Here is a 14,245-nt window from a genome sequence, read left to right on the forward strand (position 1 = left end):
TATATGTGTGTGTGTGTGTGTGTGTGTGTGTGTGTGTGTGTTTGAAAGCTATTTAATAAGAATTATTCAATATTTATGTTGTTTGGTTTACTTAAGCGTATAGTGTATGTACATATACAGTACAAAATATTATTATACATTATATTTAGGCCTGTCACAGGGCAGGGCTGGCTAGCACTACTGGTCGCGGCTAGCACTCACCCTTGGACAAAAAACTGGAATTATAAGTTTAGAGTAAATAAAAAGAAGTGGTTTTCTCACCCAAATAAACAGTTTTCAGGAGAGACATCTGTGTAGATTAACATCCAGCACTCATTACAGTTTTGTTTACTTGCTTTCCACAGCTTCCCCATTAGAAGAGAAACATGGCAACACTCCTGCTCACTTCGATGTAGGCATCCTCACCATTATCGCTTAAAACGCCTTACAATCCGGTCCGTGTGTGTTTTTAGCTGCGCAATGCACAAATTGATGTTTCAACTCTAGATCACTAAAATAGGGGCCAAAATCTATGTAAATTAGATTATTCTCTGGCCAGTCCCTTTAAAAACCTGGTCCCACTCATCCCAGTTCCTGTGTGTTGTGTATCAGATAACACTGCAGGGCACAGAGCACAGAATTAGACTGTCTATGGAGATAAGTTACAGCTGTGTGACTCTGAGGGGTTCACTTTATACTCTTAACCAAACAAGCACAGCAATGCTGTTTAGATTCTGACACTGACTGGAGAAAAGGAGGAGGAGGCTTGGGAATAATGATAATGAATTATGAATAATGATGATAACTTGATAGATGATAGACTTCAGACTATAAAAAAAAATCCAATATTTTACAGATTAATCGCTTTTTATTTTCATTTTTTATTTCCTGTCTTGCATGCGGCCACCCTGTTATGACAAGCTGCAAATTGGCTTTTAAAGGACGCAGGGAGGACAGCCTAACCCTTACCTTTTTGGGCCTAAGTACGGAGACAACAGACACCTTTCTAAAATGATTGGTCAAAGCAGCACTAGGTAGGATTTCCTTGATTTTTGATCTTTTTAAAGAAGTCAAATTACAGCTTGACACTCACTGCAGCGCTGCATTGAGGTGTAATGGGGGAATAGCGGTGCTCTCGTGTCTGTGCTGGAGCTCCACTGAGCTCAAACCAGACTTTTCCGAGGCGGCCGCGACCAACGCTCGCGAGAACTGCGACCTGCTTTCCGACCTTTAGTTCTAACAGTCCTACAAGGACTACTGGTTCATTCTTTACAAACTACCATACAGACACTCTGGCAGAAGCTGGAAAGAGACAGAATATGTCTGTGAAAGCCAGAAAACAAGAAATAGAAACTAATCTGCCTGAAACATTTATTACACTCTGAAACTGTAAGGGGAGCCCACGAGCACAAAATCTCAATCCTACCTAGTGGAGCTTTAACTATTTTTTTTTAAGCTTTTGAGGAAACACAAAAAACTAATGAGTTGTTATGGCTATATTTAAATGATTAATGGTTTAAAAGGATAGTTTCCATAAAGTAGAGCAGTAGAACCAACAAGAAACAATCATAATTTAATAACTGTAATGAAAATATTAATTTAAAAATGACAGTACCATTTTAACATTTTAACAGCCACAAACCATAGAGCATTTCTAGCTAGCTGTGCAATTATGCATTTTTATAACCTATAGCTTTTATTAATAGGAAGTACATTTTATATTATGGTAAAAAATCTCTTTCCCATTGGGGATGAGTCCTGAAGTCACATTTTATTTTGATTTATAATAAAAAATGATCTTAATCGCACTCTGGACATAGACTCTTATCCTAAAGGTGTTTGTTTGTGTTTTGTACCACATCAGCAGCATATTGCCTATATTTTGACATTGACAGTGTTAGTGACTTGTGCATCACAGACTTAAATAATTTGTTTCATACGAAGGACTTTCAGAAAATTAAGTAATTTAGCTGGTGGATTTTTTTTCAAACAGTTCTTTCATATTTGTAACCCTGTAAAAGTAATTTCTGGTGGTTAAAAGACTGCAGGGCAGTTTACTAAGACATGTTTAATCGTTTAAGGCAGGGGTGTCCAAACTACGGTCGCGGGCCATTTGCGGCCCGTTTCCCTTTTTGGAGTGGCCCACGAGGTATTTTAGAAATAGAATGAAAGTTGGCCCACTGTTAAGCAGGTTTTTATAATGTGAGATTCAAAGTTTGAAGCTAGGTGTCAGAAACGGACCAAAGAGTCTAAAAGCGGAGAGAGTGCGCATTTCTAGCGCAGAAAAACGGGGCAAAAGAGTCTAAAAGCGGAGAGAGTGCACATCTCTAGCGCAGAAAAACGGGGCAAAAGAGTCTAAAAGCGGAGAGAGTGCACATTTCTAGTGCAGAAAAATGGGCCAAAGAGTCTAAAAGCGGCGAGAGTGCTCAGTTGTAGCACAGAAAAACGGGCAAAAGAGCCTAAAAGTTGGCGTAATTAAGGAGTTTAATATTAAGATACATGATGAAATTAAACATCAATTTTAAAAAATCTTAGTTTACACAACACTGTCAAAGATAAAGATAGTAAGTCAAGTAAAATGGTGTGTAAATGAAATAATCAGGAAAAAAGTATTATTTAAAGTGGTATATTTCATTATTTGTTTTATTACAGAGTCTGTGGCCCGTGACTTCAAATATATTTCTTATAGCCCCCAACAAAAAAAGTTTGGACACCCCTGGGTTAAGGAGTATCACAGAATTGGCAGGCTGGAGCCTGTTCACCAACCAAGAGGTGGTGGTGGGTAAGAGCAGTATGTCCAATTCAGCACCTAGTCATGATTGTCTGATCTTGTCTATTAAGGAAGTCCATATTGCATTTAATATTAATGATTGGGGATATTTCATACAGTTTATTTTGTGGATTGCTGGACCATTCATCTTACCATTTTCTTCTACAGTGTCCTAAAGGGGGAGAATCAAATACATTTGAATTTGAATAATATTTTACCACAGGTGGGCATGCAGCATGAAGAGTAGATGATATAGGCCACAAAAAAATATAAGAGTATTATTTTAAGGAAGGTTATGATATGATAAATATTAGGTGAAATTAATATTAGCAATAAATAAATATGCAACAAGTGTGGCAGTTGTGATTTCCCTGATGACAAAGGTTACTATCCTAAAGGGGCAGGGTTATCCCAAGATGACAGGACAAGCAATTCTTGATTTTTTTTTTTTTTTTTTTATGAAAATAACTAAATGAAAAATTGACATGTCTAAATTATTGAAAGAATAATATGAAAAATAAAAAGCTTCTGCACGTCTAATTTCTACAGAACAAACGATCAGTTCATATAGAAATATCCCCAGCTATGCCTCAGTTTGTATTTATCACTTTCACTAAATATTTAAATGTTTATTTAAATTTTTATTTAAATGTTTATATTTATTTTTTCATTTTTAATGCAGTATATTTTAGTCTTTGTACAGATACAGCATTAACACTTTTACTTTTTTGCTTCTTCTTTTCCATCCTGCAGTTCAGGAGTTACACACAAAAAAGAGAGCAGCACCACCTAGTGGATACATGATGCTTTTACATTTAAAAAGAGCCATTTCATTTACAGTTTTAATGTCTCGTTTCATCTTTATGCTGATGATACTCAGATCTATTTTGGTGGTAAAAAAAAACAACATACCGAATTGTACTTAAAACATATTGAGAAATGTCTAAGTGTGCTAATATGTAAATATATTAACAGATTTATGTACTTAAATATATTAACAATACATTAATATTATGCTTTCATCAAATGTTTGAAAGTTAACCTTTACTTTTTAAAAAGTACAATATAGTGTATTTAAAGACTTATAAACTTTTAACAATACTTCTTTCCAAATATATTTTTGTACATTTTTAGCAAAGTGTGTTAAAAACAGCTGTTACAGTAGTTCACTTAAAGAACAATGTATCATGTAACTTTTTAGAAATTAAATTACATTACTACATTTAGAAAATTAGTAACATGCAAAAAATTGCAATTAATCACACTTGTTCTTCTTAAGAAGTTTTTCAAATAGTGTATATTTAAATGTAAATAAAATAAAAACGAATATAAGAAATGTAAAATTCAAATATATATATATATATATATATATATATATATATATATATATATATATATATATATATATATATTAGTGGTCTCAATTAAAATACTAGTAAAATAATTGTATGTTTGAGAGGAGATAAAGTCATCTCCGTTTGGTTGTAAGGATTTCTGAATAAGAACTTAATTTCTGATTTCTAATTAAAAAAATCTCAGGAAGTGTTTGAATTGCACAAACGCTCACACTGGGGGAATGATCATTTAAACAGCCTGGGGGAGAATATGTAACAGTCAGTATTCAGTAATGTGTACACTGTCCCTTTAAGAGCTCCTTACACTAAATGTGCGGGGTACATGTGTAGCTACGCTGAGAGCGTGTAGAACAGGTGTGTGTTTTGTTCTGTATCACGGAGATCACTGGACCTAGCTTCCTGTTCATCTGAATCAGAGAGATGTGCCAGGTTACAAATGTCATGAAAATCCTGGAAAAGTCATGGAATTTGAAAATGGCAACTTTCAGGTTTGCAGGGTCATTTGGGGGCCCCAAGAAATGCATGAATATCAGTTACTTAGACAATTTTACTGGTTTACTGAAATAGTCATTAATCATTGTGTATCCACTTAGCTCACTTATATAAGTCACAAATATATGTGTAAATGATCAGTTTGTATATTGGAGATGGCAGCTTTGGCAATAGTGGATGATATTGCCAATGGCCAAATTTGCCGTGAGCAGATTTTTCGTGACTGTTATGAATTTTTTTGCATTTAGTGTTTCTTCCGGGGGACAGAGAAACACATTTTTTGGCCTCTACCTTCAACAAGAAACCCTGGAATTTGCAACCAGTAAAGTTCCTTTTCTTCACCGTGTTCCTAACGCTCGACTGCTTGTGCATGTGCTCTCAATTTAATGTTGATTTTGATGTACATGTAATTCTGCACATTTTTGATACAATTTTATCTGATTTTTTTTGTGCATACAGAACGTTTCATCTCTGATCGTACACAACATTTTAGTAGGAATTCCACACAAGTCTTAGTACCGTATTTTTCGCACTAGAAGGTGGACTTAAAATCCTTTCATTTTCCCAAAAAATCGTCAGTGCATCGTATGTATAGATTTTACCAGTCAGGTTGTAAGGAGCAGTAAAGCCACTCCGCTGAAGTACAGACTTATACAGGAGTTTCAGTTTAGTTCTCCAGTACTGAAGAACTGAAGCAGCATTAGCATTAGCTGCTAACCATGCTAAACATTTTTCCAAGAGAGAAATATGTGTAGATTTTTATTCAGCACTCGTTCTTAAATAATTACAGTTTTTTTTACTTAGCTTATTTTTTCTAGATACCCACCCACCAACAACCAGTGGTGAGACCTGCTGAATTAGAAGGAAAGCATGGCGAAACCCCTGTTCCTTACTAGTGTTGCAAAATGAGCTTTATAATCTGGTGTGCCTCATGTATGACAATAGACCAGGAAATAGACTTTTATTGATAGTGAGCCTTATAGTGCGAAAAATAATGTACATAAAGCCCTTGGTGTAAATCAAGGAACCATTTCACAACAAAGCACAAGAAATTGGTGGAGCTCCCCTTTGAATAAAATTAAATTAAGACATTCTTCAGTTCTAAAAAATTAAAACAGCAAAAAATTAGGAATACAGAATAAAAGTTTTTATTCAAACTCCTCCCCTTTTTTCTTTCATTTTGAGATTGTTTACCACAAACATAAACTGGTGTACACAGACCAACTGATATTTATGGACAAGGAACAGAAATAATTAGACTTCCATGGATGCTGATTCACATATAAAGAAGACAATAAGAATAATAATAACAACAGTAATAACAATAATAATAACAATAATAATAATAATAATACATGCCTTCGAGAAAATAGTGTTGATTTCTCACTAAGCTTGATTGACAGCAACACAGCAGCCTTCATCGCTATAGAGAGGGACGGTGGACACTTAAGTGGACACTGTTCTTTTTACAACCCCAGTGATTTTAGAAATTAAACAGGGTTCAATAATTAAACAAAACAAATATAACAAAAAGAATCATGACAAAGTATTTAACAAGACAGTATTTAACAGGATTTCAAATTAAACTTGGTTTCATATGTTTTTGGGACATCTCCAGAAAATATCTGCAGTACAGTTTCTGTCTGTAAACACGTGTTTGTTTAGACTCTACAAGACTCTACTCGCGCTTGTGACCCCAGGTCACCCTGAGTTCACTAAAAACCTTTACCCTACTTTTCCCTTCATTTTTCCTCTTACAGAAGATCACCAGGGGCTCGTTTCACAATGCACCACTGTAAGTCCTCACATTAATGTCATCGCTTTGTATCTGTTACTCTACTTTTAACTCCTAACAATCTGACAATGTTTTTTTTTTTATCGAGAAGAAAATGTAAGATGAAATGAGATGTGATTAGGACTAGGAATATTAGTTAGTTAGCATTAGCCAGTTAGCATCTGGCTCTTTATCATTAGTTAATCATTTGAATATTCATTTTAATACGGTTCAAATAAGACATTTGACTGAAGTCATACTCCTAATTGATAAAGGATCCTAAATTATGATGCATGTCATTATTTTTGTTTATTGTCATTTGAACATGGCTGTTCACACAGCAGGTAAAAGTGGCCCAAATTAGTTTTTTTGAGATCATGTGTGAAACAGAGCAAATTTGCCAGATCATATGATTTGCGAAAAAGGCTGAAAAATGGACAACAGCATTTGGAAACAGATTTGGAAAAAAATGAGTGTAAAACCCCGTGATAGTTCCTCTAATGCTGGAGAAAATGAAACTGAAACTTTACGTGAAGCGCTGTTCTTTTTAACATGAGCATCACTGTAGGATTGTGAACTGTTCAGACAAATGTCAGAAATGGGCCACATAAAAAAAAATAGTGTGAATAGTCAAAAAAATAAATTGGATTTGGCACTATTTTTTCTCTTACCAACTGCATAGCAACTGCCTGCCAGATCATATTAACACTTCATAATATGACCAACAGAGATGAGCCAAAATTGCTTGGAATACAATCTTGGTGCTGTTAACTTGCATTTCCTGTCCTCCTGCTAGCATTCTGGAGACTCTAGCTTTTCTTTCACTAGGGACAGTTGGCTTTCCAGGTAATACTGAGTTTAAAGCCAATATAAGGAATCCTTTGGACTGATATCGTACTAATACATATGTTACTGTTTTATTTTTTAAAGTGCTTTTCAATATACCTTGTAAATTTAATCAAAGATATTTAACCTTTCAAGCAAACTCTTTCTGAAACCTCTACTGAAGTAAAATCACTAAACTGCGGCAGCTTTACACAGTGGGAGTAAACAAATATGAACGAATGATTTTAAACGAAGCAAAATGTACAACTGCAAAACATTAAGCAAGCATCGACTTTGAATAGGGCTGCACAATATGTATTATTTGTAATGGGCATTGCAAATGAGCTATGCTAACAATAAGAATGTTGTTATTTTGTGCTACAACTATTTTAACATAACCGTTCAGAAACAGTGTTTTGGGGGTGTATTGATGAATCGATATTGAAGTTTACAAAAAATATATATATATATTGCAGTATAACAGTCTTTATTTATTTATTTATTTATTTAAAGGAATATCTGTTTGACTGCTGTTAAAATTGCTAATAAAGGTCAGAACTTATCAGACAACCTTTGATTTTCATTTTTGACATTTTATACTTTTTAACATAATCGGATTTTGGCAGTTTTACAAAACATTGTGTCAATTGTTAAAAGGACGAATCGAATTGCTCCAAAAATATTTTGGAAATGGAAACTATAAAGTTGCCATTTTGGAGATACAAGGTCTGGTTTGCATAACGGCAATGATATTATATTTGGATATTCTTCGTTTGAACTAGATAACACATCAGGTGTAATATTCAGGTGAGCAAAATGATAAAGGTCACGTTCGTTTTAGGGCAGCAACAATTAGTCGATATAATCAACAATATCAGCTTAATTAATTAATTTGTAGCAGCACTGCAGTAGACACGTTCCCAAAAGTGCTCAAACAAAACAGATTAAACACATTTACTCACTAAATATTAGATCTTTCCACATTAAGAGCATTTAAATCCTATTTTATGCTGTTTGTTTTATTTTAAAGTGATTGAGAGTATGACAGAAATAAGCGTTGAATAAATCAACAAAACTATACACTGTAAGGCGCACTTAAAATTATCACATTTTCCAAAAAATCTACAGTGCCCCTTATAATCCGGTGCGCCTTATGTATGAATTTTACCAGTCAGGTTATAGGGAGCAGTAAAGCCACTCCACTGAAGTAGAAAGTTATACAGGAGTTAGTAAAGCAGTGAAGTTTCTCGAGTGCTGAGACTGGAGCAGTATTAGCATTAGCAGCTAACTGCACCGCTAGCTCTTTTGCCATTCAGAGGTGAGTATATAGGACTGTACCCTGCATGTCTACCGTGTTAAAACAAGCTATTCAGAGGACAAACTGCCCTGGGTTACGGGAACACTCAGGGTTTCTCAGTGTAGTGCTTTTGGGCAGCATTTACTTGAGCTAAGCGCTGCTAACCATGGCTAGCGCTGATGCTAACCTCGCTGTGGAAAATCCTGGAAATCTGAGCTTACTGTAAATAAACAGAAGTGCTTTACTCACCCAAATAACATCCAGCGTTTTTTTTTTTTTTTTACAGTTTTGTTTACTTAGGTGCTTTCCTCAATGACATTATCAATATTTTTAGTTATACACCTGTCCTCTTCAGTTTTAATGTTATGGCTGGTCTGTGCATAGCTTCATAGTTGTATTTTGTCCACATTGTGCAGCCCTATTAACAAACATGTTGGTACCAATTTAAAATAGACTACCTTTATAAAGGGTTTATAAATAGGTTACAATTAGTTTATTAATGGCTACTAATTAGGTTGTAAATGCCTTAAAAATCATTAATAATCAGTTATAACACATACGTAGAAAGAAGAACAATATAGATGGCTGTGGGTTCACTATTTGGCAAACAACAGGTCATTGTTGCCCTTTCTACGTATGATTTTTAAGGCATTTACAACCAAATTAGTAATCCATAATAAACTAACTGTAAACCATTTATAAACCCTTTATAAAGGCAGTCTTATTGTAAAGTGGTACCAACATGTTACTTCAGTCCCAAAACCAGGCAGATAGAGAAGCAGAAAGTGAGTTTGAAGAACTTTTTGAGCTAGTTCTCTGGATAAGACACGCTCTACATGGGCTAAATTAACGCTTCAACATAAACAGTCATAATATTACAGTGTCAATGTTGCAGTCTTGCAGGTTGGTGCCATACTAGTCCAAAAACTAGCAGCTCCTGACATGGATTATATTACAGATTCCTACCAGAAATCTCTCAAACCAATCCAAACTTTCACATCCATTTTTGGCTACAAATACAAAACTGCAAATCCCACCAGCATCCGTTTATCCTGACAAGACAGGGCTCAAAACATCCATCAACTAAACTGAGAGAGTAATGCACTAATGCACAAACATCTGCATCAAACAAAAACAAACCCATGGTAACTAACACATTCTTCTTGTTCTGAATGTTTAGAAATCCTAAACAAGATTTTCTAAATCCAGCTACAAAAGTTCTCCCACTGTGGGCCTAAAATATTAGAGGCTACGTATCAGTCTACAAAAATACAAATATAAACATTTAAATTTAATTTTTTAGCTCTTTTAAACTGGGTTCTTTTGGTCTGTGACTGCTGATCTTGGCTCTTATGATGCCCATTTAGCAAAAATTCAATCAGGAATTTGAAATTCATGTTTGTGTAGAACAGTATGATTTCTAAGACACAGAGAACATGGAATCAAGGATGGAAACGGATTTCAGACATAACAAAAATGTGACAAAAACTGTAAATATGCTAAAAAAAACACTCCACTTGTGGATGTTCAGTATTCATATCTGTAGTGTAGATGATAACCATAACAATACGATAACAATACTTTTGATAGGATTACCTGCAGAACGAACAGAAAAAGAAAAAGAACAGATTTTGCTTCTAAGTGGCACAACTGTCAAAGTGCTGACCATATTAATGGGATATCAGGCATTATTAGTGCAAATAAGCACAACCACCCTCACTTTAACCTAATCGCAGAGGTACGAAACCAGTCAAAAGTTTGGAGACACCTTCGCATTCAATGTATTTTTATATATTTATTTAGTATTTCCTATATTGTAAATTACACCTGAAGTAATCCAAAAAGGACTAAAAGGGAACACAAATCGTGTAGAATCGTGTAGTAAACTTACTTACAATACTCTGTGAAGCTTTTAAGCTCTCTTATCTGTGGTTTTGATAACCTGGGGTTGCCCTGATGAGTGCCAGTTTCATCATAACATTTAAGTTATGTGAGATTTTAATTTAAAATGGAGTATTCCTTGCCATAATATGGATTAAAACATTATTCAAATAGAGCTATTCACTGTATGCCTGTAACTCTACATCTTCACAACTTTACAACTGATGCTCTTAAAAAGAAATTAAGGTAATCAACTCTTGACAAGTTCAGCACAGCTGTTAACTGAGAGCCATTCCAGGTGACTCTACCTCATAAAGCTGAGTGAGAAAATGCCAAGCTAGCATCAAAGCAACAATGTAAAATAGCATTAATAGTAGTAGTATTAATCTACAATACAGAACATTTGAAAAAAAAAATAAAAAACACTGAAGTTAAGATGTGTCCAAACTTGAGTGGTACTGTATGTTAACAGAATTTAGGGGTTTAGTGCTCTCCTTTAAACGTGTTGAGCTGTTAGTGTCAGTTTTCACTACTGATAGCAGTGGGGGGTTAATGTGACTGGGAGGGAAAAATGGTCAAAAACTAAAAACTTACCCTAAAAATCTGTAATAGGCTACTCTATTAGTAAGTTCTGATTTTAGGAAATCTAATGAATGTGTGCAGTATACTTCACTGGCATTGCAAACACAAAAATTCTGTGGTATTTCATAAAGCGGTGGACATCGGCCCTGCTTCTGGAGATCAATCCAGCGACACGATTACTGTCTTTAAGTGTGTGTTAAATTAAATACGATACTGATACTAAAACTAATCAATAGATTGAAAAACAAAATATAACTCTTCTGTATTGTATAGGACAGAGCACAGCATGTGAGAAGTCTACACCTCTGGATCGAGTTTACACTTGCATTACAACCAAATACATGCCAGTAACGGTCATTAAAAATGGCATCAATTAACACATGAGTCTTTCAGGCCAACAACACTGAAGAAAGGCTGCAGGTAGAGAGTCTGTAGAGAGGCTGATCAGTAAGGTGTAAGGTATACACTAGGGCTCGACTGATATATCACACTGTATCATCACACTGTCTGTGTACATGGTCACAGCCACGATAATGATCATAATACGTTTCAATTAAACACATTCACAATGTGCTATTATTCTGAACAAAAACAACCAGTTACACTGTCAGGCACTAGGGGGCGCTAGGGGGAGAGGGTTGCAAAAATGTTAGCACATTTTTAAAGGGCAGTATTTATAAGGCTAAACAACATGTATATAGGCCTTTCATAACAACTAACATAACTTGGATCTTTTAAAATTTTTACATTTTTATAAAGGCTTGTTGGATTGTTCTTTGTTGAGTTGAAGGCCTTTAAAATGAACAAATTCAACTAACATTTAGCTTGAGCAATACTATGTAAATTTTAGTAACACATTATTTAAAATACACCTACATACAAAGGGGCTTCATAACTCATTCATAAGCATGGATAAATGATTTTTAATTTATAAAGCGTTTTTTTGGGTATTTATGAAGAGCTTATGCCAATACTCGCAACAAGACATAAGTATGACTTTTTATTAAATAAATGAGATTGCATTGATATAACATGCATAAGTGTTTATAATATATATGTGGGAGGCATAAATAAGCTAATGGGCAAGTGCTGAAATGGTAAAAATCTACTGAGCGTCTACTGACAGTTCTTAGGAAAGTGCAGCGACTCGGTTCCGATACATCAGCTCACAGATGCCTTGTGCTGATCGATTTTGGAGTGATGTGGAGAGAGAGCACCATCTACCCGCCCAGAGAGAGCAAGGCCAATTGTGCTTTTTCAGGGCTCTGGCAGCTGATGGCAAGCTGCATGACTGGGATATTCCAATCCATAGTGGCAGCGCTTTAGACCGCTAGGCCCCTCAGCGACAGGAAAACATTTATTTACTAGTTCTTTAAGCCATGATAAAATATTTCCAATATACAACATTTCTACCAAATTATGAAGCTTCTGTTTAATGAAGGTGTTATAAAAAAAAAAAAATTGAAGGCCTCAAAATCATTTATAGAACTTAATGCATGTTGCGAATTATAGCATAAGCCATCCACATATTGCTTTATAAATATAATTTAAATTTCAATGCCTGTAAAGATGTTATGAAGCCCCTATATGTAGGTACCCTTCAAATAAAATATAACCTAAATTTTTATGCAGGTAAATGTCAGCAGTCATAATTGACGTTTCAAACAGTAGTTTGTTTTTTTCTGTAATTGTTAATCTTATAAAATGACTTTGTATCAGCTGTTAATCTGTTATTCTGTCAATCACTAAGAAGGACGTCTATAACAAACTAAAGGAGTCACAGAACGCTAGAATTGTTCGCCTGCTAAGCTAAGCTAAGTCTCTCACTATAGCTTAGGTTTTGGTTCTGGAGGGTCAAGTAAGGCGGAGATGACTTTGCACATACTGTACATTCTAACAGGTCAAATAGATTCTGCGTGATCAGAGAATCAAAAGCAAGACATTCAGACAGACAGACAGCATGAGATTAGAGAGTAGAGCTGATGGACAGAACAGTAAACGTGTAAAATTACTCAGTCTATGTTTTTGTGTGCAATTCACACGTTATTCATTCAAAAGCAGGCGCGACGACGTGTGGTACAATCGGTCGAGGGGGAAAAAGGCACTGGAAAAAGCTCTAAAACTGAAGACGGGTGTTCCAGCATTCAGAGAAATACAAATCTAAAAAACGTCCTATATTTGGACATTTGGAAAATATTTGTTTTGTTGTTTTTTTTGCGAAATCGGTTAGAAAAATCTCTTTAACCATGATTACTATAATTCTTACAAAAAAAAGACAGAAAAAAATGATCAAAGAAGAAGAAAAAAAACTAAATCAACCCCAAGAACTTTGTTTCTGTGACTGTCAAAACTGTTAAACTTGGTGGTGGTAGAATCATGGAACCAGTAGAAATAGTACACTGCAAAAAAAGTGTGGAGAAACAATTAAAAAAAAAGTAAAAAGTAAAAGGTTCAGGCTGTTTGATGTAGTTTGGCGACTGTAAATTGAACACATTTCAGTTAAAAGTAGGGCTTGAAGGAGGATATTCAGTCTTCTGTATCCAAACACTGAGGCTGAGGATATCAAGCATGAAGAAAACCAATCTGGGCTTCAGCGCTACAGTAAGGAGCAGCAGGTCAAGTTGGCGGAGGCTGAGCTTAGAGGGATGTTGAAATATTATAAAAAAAAAGAAGAAAAAAAAAAGTAAGTAATATACAAGTCACAGTGCTCAGCCAGTCGTATAGGGTCTGATGGGAAATGTAGTCCCTGTCCCTTTCTCAGAGTCTCACAGAGCTCCAGCTCATCAGCTCCGGGCCTGACCCGGTCCATTCCGGTCAGTGGGAGTCCAGCCGGCTGTACACCACCCGGCTCCCTGGCAACACGCGCCACAGAAAAGGCAGAGGCAGTGGCAGCTGGTAATTTCGAGGCACGATGCCCTGAACGTTCTGTTCAAAGTACTGAAAGAGGAAGAACCACCAGACCCGGGAAAAGGTGTTCCCCTGGGATTTCTGCTTAAGAATCTGTAAAACGAGAAAGAAAAACACAGGAATTATACATAAAAAAACAATAAGCAAAAATAATGTATAGAGGAAAAAAAAAAAACTTACAATTAGGGGGTGGACCATAAGAAACTGTACTTACAAAATACAATATTGTATTTACTTACTTTATTTCTACATAAATTTAAATTAATATATTTTCATTTGTATCATGTATATTACTGCATTCAACCTGCATTTAGTCATATCAAAACTATGTACAAAATATGTAAATGCTTTATATGTATATTTTTCAGTGCTATTTACAACCA

General features: G+C 35.2%; 1 protein-coding gene across 1 annotated transcript in view; it reads right to left on the minus strand.

Moving 5' to 3' along the window:
* Positions 1-5,728: 5,728 nt before the first annotated feature.
* The window catches only part of sgms1a (sphingomyelin synthase 1a), a 51,719-nt gene continuing 43,202 nt past the window's right edge, over positions 5,729-14,245 (minus strand). The window contains exon 6 of the mRNA XM_007257557.4: positions 5,729-13,955. Coding sequence (XP_007257619.1) covers positions 13,770-13,955 — 186 coding nt within the window. The 3' untranslated portion in view covers positions 5,729-13,769. The remainder of the gene's footprint in view (positions 13,956-14,245) is intronic.

Source organism: Astyanax mexicanus, chromosome 14, assembly GCF_023375975.1.
Source record: "Astyanax mexicanus isolate ESR-SI-001 chromosome 14, AstMex3_surface, whole genome shotgun sequence".
In the NCBI taxonomy this organism is placed as follows: domain Eukaryota; kingdom Metazoa; phylum Chordata; class Actinopteri; order Characiformes; family Acestrorhamphidae; genus Astyanax; species Astyanax mexicanus.